The following is a 15,133-nucleotide window of genomic DNA, read 5'->3' as shown; positions in this document are numbered from 1 at the left end:
GAACTCTGTGCTTTGTGTGTGCTGGAACAGGGATCGAGTCTCGTAGTGTCCAGTGAAGGGAAATCTTACAGAGAAGGCCAATATTAGGTCTATACACTTTTGGCTACTGTGTGGCAAACTTTTCGCCTGGTGCGTTCACATACCTCTGAGATCGTCTGTCATCACCGAATCCACCTGGTGTTACAGAATATTTATTTTTCTCTCTTTTTTTTCAGAATAAGGAGAAAGAGCGGATGCGGGAGAGAGAAAGAGAGGCGCGAGAGAGGGAGGCGCGCTACACAAATGGTCATCTCTTTACCTCTCTCACCGTGAGCGGCACCACACTCTGCTCCGCCTGCAACAAGAGCATCACAGCCAAGGAGGCTCTTAGCTGCCCCAGTGAGTCACACACACACACACACACACTCACACACACAAACACACACAGATTTACATACTCATCTTAAAGGCGAGAGCTGAACCATCAGAACATGTGATTTTAGGGACTTTGCATGTGGCATGGTTGTTGGTTCCAGATGGACAAGATTGAATATTTCAGAAAATCTCCTGGGACAGTCTCTAGCTTTCACACAGAAAAGAAAAGAACCTCCAGTGAGAGGCAGTTCAGTGAGCAGAAACCCCGTGTCACTAAGAGAGGTCAGAGGAGAATGGGCAGACCGACAGGAAGGAAACTCAAATAACCTGTCATCTTTAGCAGAACACAACATGCTGACCTCTGAGGTGTTTGGGCTGCAAAAGCAGGAGACCACATCAGATTCAGTCAAGAACAGGAATCTTAAGGAGCGACAGTGGACACAGACTCACCCAAAGTGGACCACGTGACCACATATTTAGGTGTATTTAGTTAGCGATCAAAACACGGGTTGTGTTCCAATATTCAAGTAGAAACAGTGTGAGTTGTGTGTTTACATGGAAAAGTCCAACATTCAACACTCACAGCTTTGCTTACATAGTTTTTAAGAGGTGGCGGGGCTATCAGGCACTGGGGTGGGGCTACCAGGCACTGTGGTGGGGCTACCAGATGAGCTGATGACTGTCTGATGAGCAAGACATCTTACAAATGTCTCCTCAACTAGCTCACTTTGTACGACTTATTTTTCATCATTTTAATAAGGTGTTGTATTTTATGCTAAATCATTGCGTTTTAACGATTTCTTTTGCCATTGTTAGTGTTCCATTAATTAATATTCATGAATGTTAATTTGAATATTAATTATTCATTAATATTCGTACACTACACGCTAGAGCACACGGTGTAAGTGCTACAGTTTCATAAGGACCGAGCTAGTCGAAATGGTGGCCCTTTTTGCTCCTCACACACTCCTGAACATGAAAAATATCTTGCGGTGATTACCCAGAGAGCACTGTGTAGGAGTGTGTGATACCAGGATTCGAAAACTAACACTCACTTTTCACATTCCTCTGCTATCTGGAGTCATAGAGCAGGTTTGTTTGTCAGAGAGAGAGAGATACAGAGATAATGTGCCCAGTAACTCCCACACACATCCATATATATATATATTCATACATACACACACACACACACACACACAAGGTACTAAACATGAAACTCTTACTGGTCCGGCCCTAAAACCAACATACACCCACACACACACAAGGTACTAAACATGAAACTCTAACTGGTCCAGCCCTAAAACATACACCGACACACCCACACACACACCCACACACCCACACACACAGACACACACACATTCTCTCCTTAAAAATGGGAATCTAAGCAAAATTACCTCATAACACACACACACACACACACACACACACACAATTCCATATATCTCTGTTGATCCCCCCTTGCTCTGAACACAGCACATTTACACACACACACACACACACACACACTGAGATTCAGAAAGCCGGAGCCATTTTGAGCCTTTTACTGAAAATGAAACAACTGTGCTACAAAAAAGAGAGAGAGAGAGAGCTCGTTCTAGCTTCACTTGAATTTGCACACACACCCTTTCCTGTTTTGGTGTCACTCAGTTCAACCCTGTTCTTGATTTCACCATTGTTCTCAACTTCTTCATCCCATGACTGCTTTATTTTTTATTTTTTACATCTTCCAGACATTATGAGCTCATTAATGATAATGAATTTTTTTCTTACACGCTTATATCTGTCACACTGTAGAAAAAATATCCAGGAGTTCTGTGTTGTCCAGGAATTCGCGTGAGCATGGTCTGCTAAGCACTGTACAAACTGATCTACAGTTAGGTAGACTATAAATAAAGGACTGGATGGTGAGATTCGGATCCTAGGAATATTAGGTATTGATCCATCCATCCATCCATCCATTCATCCATCCACCCATCCATCCATCCATCCATCCATCCATCTATCCATTGTCTATACCCGCTTTATTCCTAATTAGGGTCACGGGGATCTGCTGGAGCCTATCCCAGCACACACTGGGTGAAAGGCAGGGGTACACCCTGGACAGGTCACCAGTCCATCACAGGGTCACACATATAGACAGTCAACCACACACTCACTCCTATGGGCAATTTAGAATCACCAGTCAACCTAATATACATGTTTTTGGATTGTGGGAGGAAACCGGAGTACCCGGAGTAAATATTAGGTGTTGATATGTGATGGAAAAGTCATTCCTGGGACACGTTCTTTCAATTTTTTATTTATTTTGCCCTGAACACCAGCATTGACCATAATCAGCTATTTAGCTGGCTTCCGCTACCATTTCCATTTCCACAGCTTTACTTTAAGAACGATAAACAAGGCCAGTTTGGCTTACTTTATCTTATTCTGACAGAAAATGTGTTGGAAAAAATAAACACACCTCTAAATCTGCTAATTATCCAGCAGCCAATCAGGCGGCAGCAGCACGGTGTGTGACATCAGGAAGGTCAGGATCTTCAGGTGATGTTCAGATGTTCACATCAGAAGGGAAAAGGTGATCTCAGAGACTTTCATGCTGATCTTAACCCCGGGGTTAGCATCGTTCTAAACCGCGCTGTCAACTCAAGTGCAGGATTGTGTTTATTAACTAAAAATAACACAAACCAGACAACCTAACAAATATAACATGAAATAAACAAAACACAAATACCTGAAGGTGTCACTGAAATCATAAGCTCAACCTAATAAAAATGTAATAAAAAGCCAAGGAACCGAGCGCAACGGCATACAGTGAGGGCAGGCATGAATATAAATAAGGCAAAACAATAGGAGGAAATTGGAAACAGGTGACAGGACACATCAAGGTATATCAAATACACCTGACAGCGCTCCCTCTGGTGGTGTGGGAGGGAATTGTCCCAGTAGTTCCAGATGCTCGCGTACTTCATATTTGTAATGTAGAAGCAGGGTTAACGCGGATTTTGAGCTGTTGAAATCGCACTGCTGTACCAAACGTGTTGAGTGTGAAATGATGGAGCGTTAGAACAGTACGACTTGATGCTTAGCAACAGACAACCAATCAGAAATTGCCTCATATCACAAACCTAGTACAGTCACATAAACAAAAAAAGTGAAAGTGTGACAAAAGGCGTTATATAAATCGGTCACATGCTGCTTTTTATTCAAGCATGGTTGCTGAAATTCGCAAATACATTTCTCGCATTTAGCAGACGTCCTTATCCAGAGCGACTTACATTTTATATAACGGACCAGGTGACGGTTAAGGGCCTTGCTCAAGGGCCCAGAAGTGGCAGCTTGGTGGACCTGGGATTTGAATTCACAACCTTCTTAACTATTCCAAGTGGAAAAGTGAACTTTTGAGAATGAATAAAAAACATAAAAATCATCCAGACTGGTCTGAGCTGACAGGAAGTCTATGGTAACTGATATAACCACTCTTTACAACCGTGTTGAGCAGAAAAGCGTCAAAAGTCTGAGGCATCTCGATCTTTATTATTATAGATTGATGAGCTGCAGTGTCGATTCTCAATTCTTGGCCAAACCATACTCACAAATATGAGTTTAGCCAATAGCAGGTCAAATATACAAAATAAAATGATAGCAAAAATGCCACTCAGATGAAGAAAACGAAGATGGTGCTGCACAGGAGGAGAAGGACTGTTCCATAAGAAGTTCATGGAGTATGGATCGGTTTATTAAGTCCAGGCCGGAGTGAATGTTTAGCATAAGTAAATGCGTTCGAAGGGGGTGTTGGGAAATGCCCAGCAAGTCCCGAGCCTCGTTCCTTCCTAGTCAGCCTCAAAACAGGAAGTAGAACTGTTCTCAAACAATAGGCCAAGAAAACAGTGCAGACTGGAGAAGCCATTACAAGAGAAACGTCCAGAAAGGAGACACAGAAAAGCAGAACAGAGGCAGATGGATACCAGCCAAGACAAAGAGAAAGAAAGAGAGAGGCTAAAGATGGGTACTGTATGTCTACACACTATCCTGAACTTTTATTCTCATGTTTAATGTAGAGTTTATTGTGTAAGAGAGCTAGCTTTGTGTGTGAGATGCAGGGACACAGGGAACTGCTGCTTCTGCGCTTCAGAAGGAAAACAGACAGATTGTTCCATAGTGGTGGAAAGGATGCTGAAAATGCAGTTTCTGAGCTTAGTGAGAAAGTCAGATGTATGAAGTAATGTTTCCTCTTTCTCTCTCTCTCTCTCTCTCTCTCTGTCTCTCTCTCTGTTTCTCTCTCTCTCTCTTTTCTAGCGTGCAATGTCACCATCCACAACCGATGCCGAGATTCCCTGCCCAACTGTGTGAAAATGAAACAGCGGGTAAGAAAAGAAGCACTCGAACATGTCTGACGTGTCGACTGGCTGACGTTAGTACTTTTCACGCATGTGCGAATGAATCGGTTCTGAATAAATTCTGCAAAAAAAATCATATCTGGAACACCTGATCGGACCTTAACACTAGATGTTGTGGAAGTTCTTAAAAAAAGACGAGCCAAGACGGGTGTCACCTTCTCTTATTTACTTAAAGAACAAAAAATAACCGGAAAACACACACATGGTGCTAATCTAACAGCATCTCTAGCAAGAAGAAAAACTTTTTCTGCAGGAATTTTACCTTCAAATTAAAAGTAAAATAACAATATTCCTCTTTTTTCTCTTCAGTTTAGTGTTGACTAAAGAATGTGCCATTTTTTTTATTCTAGAAAACAGAAATATTTATCACCCATTAAGTCACAACAGCTTCATCATCATCATCATCGGAATTCTGTTAAGGAATAAAAGTATGATTATTAGCCTGAAGTAGTATTTTAAGCGTTATCATTGTCAAAGCGCTAATATCCCTTCACTCACTTTTCTTTCATCTAGACTGTTCTGTTCCTAATGTATTATATACTGCTAAATATCACCATTTTCTCTAATAATGGGTGCGTAATGTTTACGATTTCCTGCAGCAACAGAAGCTGGCACTGATGCGGAACAGCTCATCCTACAGCGGAACAGTGACGCTGCGGAACAAGAGTGAGTCCAATGCTCTTGACGTAAACAGATCGGATTTATTTATGTTATTAAAGTCATTTCTCACTCCATGTTTTTGCCTTAACGCTTGTTCCTTCCTTCATTCTTAAGAAATAAAATGTGTTTAGTCCAGTTTCTTAAACTTCTAAAGAGCTAGCACGGCTAAATGAGCAGCTGGCACTGCTAAACGAGCAGCTGGCATGGCTGAACAGAGACGGCAGTATAACATCTTACTGCTTAATGTTTAGTTCATGATGTTTCACATTAGCGTTTGACTCACGGCACAGACTCGTCAGAATAAACACAAATTTCTCTCTGTCCGTTTGTCTTCTGCTGTAATTGTACAAGTCACTTCATGAGGTTAAAAAAGAAAGGTAAAGTCTATGACTAACTGTCATTAGCTCTGTAGCTACAGTAGTTGTTGGTCTGATGCACTTCTCTTGAAGGTGTCACATGTATCTGATGACATTTTAAAACATGCCAAATAGCAAAAAAAGGCATTAGTAAAAGTACTAACAGATGTAAGATAAAATTGTTCACCTACTTCAGCCATGTGTGACAGCAGACAACAACGGATTGTTGACTTTGCTGAAATGGATATAGACTAAAAACATGTTCATCATTTCCAGTGCCCATGTAGTTTCCCAAGCTTATTGTAGAGTGGACAAGCACTCTGGAGAAGCAGCTTGACCAGTTCAGCATGGATGGAGTGTTTGCTCTTGTCCACCACCAGCTCTTCCAGTTTGGAGTATAGAATTCCTATTTGCATCTGCAGTTCCTCTGCTAATTACAGAAATGTAGATTGTATGTAACGGAGGCTAGCGGTAGGTACTGTGCAGGTAAACTTCACTTCCCTGATCTCAAGATGCGAATTAGCGACTGACGCTTTAGCCTCCTTGTTAGAGCGCCCACCTCCCATGCTGGAGACCCGCTTGGAGCGGTTGCGAGTGGGACCCGCAGGGGTTACATTAGTGCCATGACCCGGATGGGAGTGAGGTTTAGGGGGTGAGTGTAATGGAGGCCAGCAGTAGGTGCTGTGCAGGTAAACTTCACTCCCCTGATCTCAAGAGGTGCCTTAGTGACTGACGCTAGTGGCTGCAGTCTTTAGCCTCCTTGTTAGAGCGCCCCTCCCATGCTGGAGACCCATTTGGAGCGGTTGCGAGTGGGACCTTGGGGGGGTTACATGTACATGCAATCAATTACAGACTATTAGATCTCCAGCTATTTGGATTTGTTCTTCCTCGGGAAGTACAGTCTGCTCATACGCTTCTTGTAGACCACCTCACTGCATTCTCTATTGAGGTGTTTATAATCATTAATCACCATAATGTCCCTCTTGTGGAAGATGGATTGGTTTACTGTCGTCTTCCACCATCTCCTTGGTCTTGGACAGCAGTTTGTTGTTCTCTTGGAGCACCACTCCATAAATTTGTCCACCTCCATCCTGTACTCCACCTCAGACCCATCGTTAATACACTCTACCACAGCAGATCATCAGGGTACTTCTTAAAGTTGGCTGGAGACATGGTGTTCTAGTGAACAAGTGGGTTTTATTGCCATTCTCCCATACAACTGGAACAGAAGGAGGTTTTGCTTCAGGAATAAACAATGCAGTAGCTAGATGCAGACGACTACAATAGTGCAGATACACGAGTGTGAGATGAGTACGATAATTCCACAGGTGACATTGCACACTAACTACAGCAGAAGAATGTGTGATGTTATATGGCATGGCTGAGAAGTCATACTGATAAACTGGAAAAGGTAGGTATAATTTGTGAATGGACTTCTTACCCCTGATTGGACGAGACATCGGTCACTGAGTATATAGAGGAAGTAGTAAATTAATTTTATTGTAACTTTATTTCTTGTACACGTGGGGAGTTCTGCCTTCAGTTTAAACCATTTTCCCCTGATAGTGCAACTTTTATTCTTTTAAAGAAACTAGTAAACATATATTTAAGAAAATGGAGTTCATTCAGCGCTACTGTGAGGAAGGATGTTTATATGGCGTGATTTTGGATATACTGATAGCGTATCATGGAGTAAAGATCTCTAAAAAAAACGCCATCTTTGGAAGACCAAACTATTCCAGATTAAAGGATGTAAGGAGCGCTATAAGAGCAGAGCTGTGTTCATACACACACCAATCCACTTTCTACTGATGCAGCTACTGCTGGACTTCCTGTAGATCCTGAGTGACCGATGTCTCATCCAATCAGAGGAAAGAATTCCATTCGCAAACTATACCTACCTTTTCCAGCTTGTCTGAATCGTCCTTGTGTTTTTGGAACCACCGTAGTAGGTGAAAAGCGTCCCATAGCAGGAGATAAGTGAAGGTGTGCAGCGGTGTGGGTGTTGGGAGGTGTTTTGATTAGTCATGGTTTATGTTGGGGTCCAAGAAATGTGTTGCATAATCTGACCAATTTATTCTTATCCCTTTAGCACATTTGAAAGAGCGTCCAAGCTCAGCCATCTACCCCTCCGACAGCTTGCGTCAATCACTGCTTGGTTCCCGTCGCGGACGCTCTTCCCTCCTGCTGTCCAAAAGCGTATCTACTAATAACATCGCAGGGTGAGTCACTCCACCCATCCCTACTGGAGATGTGGTCATTATGGCGTCCTGTAGAGTTTGTGATGGAGTTTTGTTTCGTCTTCTACAGAATTGTCCCTTCGATTTTGAATGTATCCCAGTGTCGTTCTTACTGTATGAACACTCCGGTGTAGTCGTCGTGTGTTTACATTTCCGTATCGTTGTATGCTTTCTCTGTTTTTTTTTGTGCCTTTTATATTTCACTCACTGTCATTATTGTTAGCATTTGTTCCTTTATGCCTGCAACTCATTTTATTTACATCTGTATTTTTTTTGTTGTTGGTTGTTTGGTACATGCATATGTGGGGTGCATGTGTGTGCATTTGTGCCTGTATGCATGCACTCGGCGTGTGCAGGACACTGAGTGATGACTCTCCCCTGGGGCTGCGCAGGATCTTGTCTCAATCCACAGACTCTCTAAACTTCAGGAGCAGAACCATGTCTATGGAATCACTCAACGACGAGGGTACACACACACACACACACACACCCACACACACATATGCATCTAGCTTAGTAGCACCCTTTATATCTCCATCGATAGACCATCAAGATTTTTCCTTCTCTCCTATCCGGACATCAGATTTTTGTACGTCTTTTTTCCTGTAGGTGAGATATACTATGCCTCAGTGCTGGAGGAGCTAGAAATCGAGGGGCGGGACTTCGAGGCGGACTCTTGGAGCATGGTGGTTGACTCCGCCTACCTACAGACTCACCGCAAAGATATCATCAAGAGACAGGATGTCATCTACGGTGAGCGAGAGAAAGAGATACAGGAATGTGAAGAGCTTTAATCAGATGGCTATTGTATTTGGAGTCCTGCCCTCACAACAACATCTGTAGCTTATTCTCTGTAGTTTGTGAAACCTCAGGGCAAGGTATTCGATGATATAACATATAGGTTTTTGTTTTATTTCATTCGTTTAGAGCTGATCCAGACAGAGCTGCATCATGTCCGCACACTGCGCATCATGGACGGGGTTTTCCGACGAGGCATGCTGGACGAGGTGCAGCTGGAGCCGGGTGTCGTCCACGCGCTTTTCCCCTGCCTGGAGAAACTTCTTATGATACACACTCGCTTCCTCACACAGCTGCTGAACCGTCGACAGCACTGCCTACAGCCTGACAGCACACACAATTTTACTATCAGCCGCATCAGTGACCTCCTTCTGCAGCAGGTAGTGTGTGTGTGTGTGTGGTTTAGTGTAAGGGTTATGGGTTTCTAGGCAACAGTAACTTGAATTGGTAACCTGAACCAATAACTTTGGTGTATGTGTCCAGATCAGAACAGGGGGCAAATCTAGCAAAATTGCCCGTGTTGTCTTGTTTGGATGGACGGCATCATACTCTCTCTCACCTGTCAATCACAGAGACCCTATACAAGTGTGGAAGAGGGCAGAGAGCACTTTTCTCAGTGTTTAATGCCACTCTGCAGATCGAAAAGATGGAAGGAAGAAGCATGTACTAGCCTCCACCCTTCCTGGTTGGTGGATGTCCTGTGATAGGGTGAAAGCTGGCTATCAGGTGACCAAACTGGACAGAAAATGGAGAGAACTTTCCCCTGAAATACCTACTATTGGGGGCAGTACAGTGGCTTAGTGGTTAGCACTGTCGCCTCACATTAAGGAGGACCTGGGTTTGAATCCTGGGTTCGAACAGGCAGGGGCCTCTCTGTGTGGAGTTTGCATGTTCTCCCCATGCCTGCGTGGGTGTACTCCGGTTTCCTCCCACAGTCCAAAAACATGTATGTTAGGTTGATTAATAATTCTAAATTGCCTGTGAGTGTGTGTGGTTGTCTGTCTATATGTGCAGCCCTGTGAAGGACTGGTGACCTGTCCAGGGTGTACCCCTGCCTTTTGCCCAATGTGTGCTGGGATAGGCTCCAGCAGATCTCTGTGACCCTAATTATGAATAAAGTGGGTATAGTGGATGGATGGATACCTGCTATTAGTATCTTATACACTGGGGAGTCATAACTTGTCAACATACTTTGTTTTTTGGGTATGTGTATGTGTGTGTGTAGTCCTGTGCGAGTATGTAGTGGGTGTAATGGTCTAAGAGTTTATTTCCTTTCTATATATTTCTCAAACTGTTATTTCGGATATCGTTTATTTTTCTGAAATAATTTTTTTGAAAAATTGCATATTCAGTTATGATCAATTAGTTCATGTAAGCGAGAGACATTGTGACCTGCCCTGTGTGGGAGGATCGAATGCTTTGCAGAGAAAACAATGCTAATATTTGCTGCTTGTCTGTATCCTGTGATTCAGTTCTCAGGTCAGTGTGCTGATGAGATGAAGAAGACCTATGCGGAATTCTGCAGCGGTCACTTAAAAGCTGTAAAACTCTATAAAGAGCTGCTGGCTAGAGACAAGAGACTGCAGTACTTCATACGGGTAAGAACACAGTGATAAACCTTTTCAGCATAAGAGTATTCTTCTCTTGCGTCTCGGTTTTCCATTGCTTTCATTTTTCTTACAAAGAAACCTTAATACAAATGCCAACAGAAAGCCTTTTCATACCCATGCCTCCTTCTAACACCGATTTGAACCACGTGTGCACAAAGGCTATTTGTTATAAACGTGAAATTATTAGACCATTATAGAGGACACTTAGCGTGAGTTACAAGCGTGACTAAAATAAACCAAAGCAAGAACAAGTCCTGCCTTTTTTTGTGCCTCAGAAACTGCCTCATTCTCATCCTGGTTACAGAAAAGTGTTCAGTGTTGAACAGATTGGAGTTGTGGAAAACAATTCCATTAAACCACGTAAAAACCCAGGCTGAAATAACTGCAGATCAGGACATATTTAGCAGCGTTAACACCGCGAGTGTTGCCAGCAGCGATGTTGGCATGAAGCAGCCGTAGTGAGCTGCATTCCAAAGGAACAGCGACCTTATAACTGACCTTTTAAGGCAAGAGTCCAGTATGTCTTTATATGGATATGTTTCTCGAATCTCACGATACCTCGAAATGGAATAGAGATTATTTTATAATTATTGGTCATGTACACCGATCAGGCCCCCTTATGTTGGTCCCCCTTTTGCTGCCAAAACAGCCCTGACCCGTCGAGTCATGGACTCCACTAGATCCCTGAAGGTGTGCTGTGGTGTCTGGCACCAAGATGTTAGCAGCAGATCCTTTAAGTCCTGTAAGTTGTGAGGTGGGGCCTCCATGGATCGGACTTGTTTGCCTAGAACATCCCACAGATGCTGGATTGGATTTAAGACTGGGGAATTTGGAGGCGGAGTCAACACCTCAAACTGGTTGTTGTGGTCATCAAACCATTCCTGAACCATTTCCGCTTTGTGGCACGGTGCATTATCCTGCTGAAAGAGGCCACAGCCATCAGGGAATACCGTTGGTGTACATGGTTAGGTAGAACACCCCACAAGAGCTGCAGTTTTGGAGATGCTCTGATCCAGTGGTCTAGCCATCACAATTTGGTCCTTGTCCAACTCGGTCAAATCTTTACACTTGTCCATTTTTCCTGCTTCTAACATCAACTTTGAGGACAAAATGTTCACTTGCTGCTCACTATCAAAGTACCGAGTAAGAGGGGTGCCAAAATTTCCTGTAGCCATCAGCAATAACCATGAGCATGGTCTAATAAAGTCCTGTTTGAGTTCATTATCCTGCTGCTTTTGTCACCATGCAGTCACACATGGATTTGTTATTGGAATCTCTTTTTATTCCACTTTTCTGAAAGGTTCTCTGTAGGATAATTGAATTCATTCGATCATCAATCCCATACCTCGATGTCCGCCTTAGAGGGAACGAATGCAGGTCATCTGGCAAACCTCAGACAGGACAGCTGGATAAATATTATGAAGAGATATTTCTCTGCATGTATTGCCGGAGCTGAATTCATGTATAGTGTCAGGTCGCATATTACCAGATGCTGGGTTTCTTCCCTGCTGATGATCTGCCAAGCTTTTTTCAGTTCCTGCTTGGACTTGGTGGTTTAGCTTTGCGTTCAGCCAATGAAATACATCTTCAGCTGGATTCAGGTCAGGTGACCGACCTGCAGAACTTTTTGGTTTGCTTTCAAAGTATGCTTCGGGTCATTGCGTATCTGCATCGTGAGGTTCTGAAGCTTTTGGCTGACTCTGAGCAGATAGCACAGCATTATACACTTCAGTACAGTCCAGATCATGAGCAGTTCCTTTCCATCTCCATGCTGTCCTACAGGTACAGGTTGATGTTTGTCTTCTTGTCCATAGAGAGTTGTTCAAGAATCGTATGGTTTTACCAATAGCTTACATCTTGTGTTAAAGTCTTCTTGTGATTGTTGACCTGGAGAATGTTCTTGATCTGACCAAGTGGTGTGAAGGAATTATTCTGTAGGTTGTCTTCTGTGATCTTGTGATGCTCTGAACAATGCCTTATTGTATAACACATACACTATATTGTCAAAAGTATTCGCTCACCTGCCTTGACTCGCATATGAACTTAAGTGACATCCCATTCCTAATCCATAGGGTTCAATATGACGTCGGTCCACCCTTTGCAGCTATAACAGCTTCAACTCTTCTGGGAAGGCTGTCCACAAGGTTTAGGAGTGTGTTTATGGGAATTTTTGACCATTCTTCCAGAAGTGCATTTGTGAGGTCACACACTGATGTTGGACGAGAAGGCCTGGCTCTCAGTCTCCACTCTAATTCATCCCAAAGGTGTTCTATCGGGTTGAGGTCAGGACTCTGTGCAGGCCAGTCAAGTTCATCCACACCAGACTCTGTCATCCATGTCTTTATGGACCTTGCTTTGTGCACTGGTGCACAGTCATGTTGGAAGAGGAAGGGGCCAGCTCCAAACTGTTCCCACAAAGTTGGGAGCATGGAATTGTCCAAAATGTCTTGGTATGCTGAAGCATTCAGTGTTCCTTTCACTGGAACTAAGGGGACAAACCCAGCTCCTGAAAAACAACCCCACACCATAATCCCCCCTCCACCAAACTTTACACTTGGCACAATGCAGTCAGACAAGTACCGTTCTCCTGGCAACCGCCAAACCCAGACTCGTCCATCAGATTGCCAGATGGAGAAGCGCGATTCGTCACTCCAGAGAACGCGTCTCCACTGCTCTAGAGTCCTGTGGCGGCGTGCTTTACACCACTGCATCCGACGCTTTGCATTGCACTTGGTGATGTATGGCTTGGATGCAGCTGCTCGGCCATGGAAACCCATTCCATGAAGCTCTCTGCACACTGTTCTTGAGCTAATCTGAAGGCCACATGAAGTTTGGAGGTCTGTAGCGATTGACTCTGCAGAAAGTTGGCGACCTCTTCGCACTATGCGCCTCAGCATCCGCTGACCCCGCTCCGTCAGTTTACGTGGCCTACCACTTCGTGGCTGAGTTGCTGTCATTCCCAAACACTTCCACGTTCTTATAATACAGCTGACAGTTGACTGTGGAATATTTAGGAGCGAGGAAATTTCACGACTGGATTTGTTGCACAGGTGGCATCCTATCACAGTTCCACGCTGGAATTCACTGAGCTCCTGAGAGCAACCCATTCTTTCACAAATGTTTGTAAAAACAGTCTGCATGCCTAGGTGCTTGATTTTATACACCTGTGGCCATGGAAGTGATTGGAACACCTGATTCTGATTATTTGGATGGGTGAGCGAATACTTTTGGCAATATAGTGTACTTCACTCAGCCACAGGGAATGTTTTTTGCTCTCTATCTGATGGGTTTGTTAAGATTTTTCAGCACAGTGATGGGTTGCTTAGCTGGCAATCACAGCTCTTTGGACTTTATATTGAGAGTTAACAGTAACGGATTCTGGATCTTAACTTCAGGGGCTCAGCAGTGGTGGAGCTGGGATTTGAACTCACAACCTTCTGATCAGCAATCCAACGTCTTATCCACTAATCTCTAACACTTATTGCAAACGAGAAGCCGGAGGCAACGTTGGTGAGGAAAAACACCCTGAGATGATCTGAGGAAGAAACCTTAAGTGGAATCAGGCTCAGAAGGGAACCTCATCCTCATTTGGGCGATACTGGACAGGAAATAATGTAACTGTAGATAATATCCTTTTTACAACAGCAACCAAGAGCTCCTGAGGAACTAATAATAAAGTTGCACTAATGTAACTGTGGCTACTCAGGTTTGATACACTCGGCAGATCAGGCAGTGGACACGGATCAGGTCAGGTAACCACAAGAGAACGGCTAAGGAGCACGAGTGCTGTTGTGGAGATGAAATGTCCTGAGTGTTGATTGAAAAATCAGGGTTCAAGCCCCAGCACCACCACGTTGGGCCCTTGAGCAAGGCCCTCAAACCCCCCACCCCCACTCTAGGGATGGTGCAATATTGGCTGACCCTGCGCTCTGACCCCAACCTCCAATCCATGGCTGTGATAGGCGAAGAAATAATTTCACTCATCACCAACTTACTCCTTAAACTGACTGAAGTGTGTAAACAAAGTGGACAAACACACAACTGACATCAGCATGTCAGAAATAGACCAGCAGGGTGATTAGTTCAGAGGGAGAGACAAGCCGTATGTGATGAGGTAAATGAGGTGTGTGTTAGTGTGCATGTGTTTATATAACCGAGTAATACTAGTCTACCAAGAGATATGCTGTGTGTGTGTGTGTGTGTGTGAGTGCAGTGGGAGGACAGTAATGTACAGCTGGATGGGAGTGGGTGTTATATGTGCTAATAGCCTTGCTGCCTGCATGTTCGGATGCTAGCGTGACTCATCAGTTTTTCAGGTATTCTCCTGAGAAAACATTTTGGACCATTACATGTTTTTTATTAATTTTAGTAGAAATGTGGATGTTTCTCAGATCGGTGTGTGTGTAGGCTTCGGGTAAACAACAGTGCGCTTTTGTAGAACGGTGTTCTACAGGTTCTAGGACGGTTCCGGATGAACGCCTGGGCAGCATGATCACGTAGTTACATTTAGCCAGTGTGTAGGTGTGTGTAGGTGTGTGTAGGCTCCATGTTTTTGCTAGCTAGGAGTGATAAAACATGATGGAAAGGAAATTTGAATATTCACTACATTTACATTCACACTTATTCACAGTGTGAACATTCTTAAAGGACGACATCTCTCTCTCTCTCTCTCTGTCTCCCACTCTTTTTCTCTCTCTCTCTTTCTCTCTCTCTCT

The 15,133-nt window shown here is 43.7% G+C and overlaps 1 protein-coding gene across 5 annotated transcripts in view; it reads left to right on the top strand.

Moving 5' to 3' along the window:
- The window catches only part of arhgef1a (Rho guanine nucleotide exchange factor (GEF) 1a), a 68,197-nt gene that overhangs the window by 37,417 nt on the left and 15,647 nt on the right, over positions 1-15,133 (top strand). For 4 of the 5 annotated variants that reach the window (XM_058404621.1, XM_058404622.1, XM_058404623.1 and 1 more), the window contains 8 exons: positions 216-378; positions 4,654-4,721; positions 5,354-5,420; positions 7,863-7,992; positions 8,367-8,476; positions 8,620-8,763; positions 8,938-9,188; positions 10,281-10,406. In XM_058404621.1, coding sequence (XP_058260604.1) covers positions 216-378; positions 4,654-4,721; positions 5,354-5,420; positions 7,863-7,992; positions 8,367-8,476; positions 8,620-8,763; positions 8,938-9,188; positions 10,281-10,406 — 1,059 coding nt within the window. The remainder of the gene's footprint in view (positions 1-215; positions 379-4,653; positions 4,722-5,353; positions 5,421-7,862; positions 7,993-8,366; positions 8,477-8,619; positions 8,764-8,937; positions 9,189-10,280; positions 10,407-15,133) is intronic. The other variant, XM_058404624.1, reaches the window with a different exon arrangement.

Source organism: Hemibagrus wyckioides, linkage group LG12 (genome assembly GCF_019097595.1).
Source record: "Hemibagrus wyckioides isolate EC202008001 linkage group LG12, SWU_Hwy_1.0, whole genome shotgun sequence".
In the NCBI taxonomy this organism is placed as follows: Eukaryota; Metazoa; Chordata; class Actinopteri; order Siluriformes; family Bagridae; genus Hemibagrus; species Hemibagrus wyckioides.
Note: the sequence above shows the minus strand (reverse complement) of the source record. Positions and strands in the feature narration are given on the sequence as shown.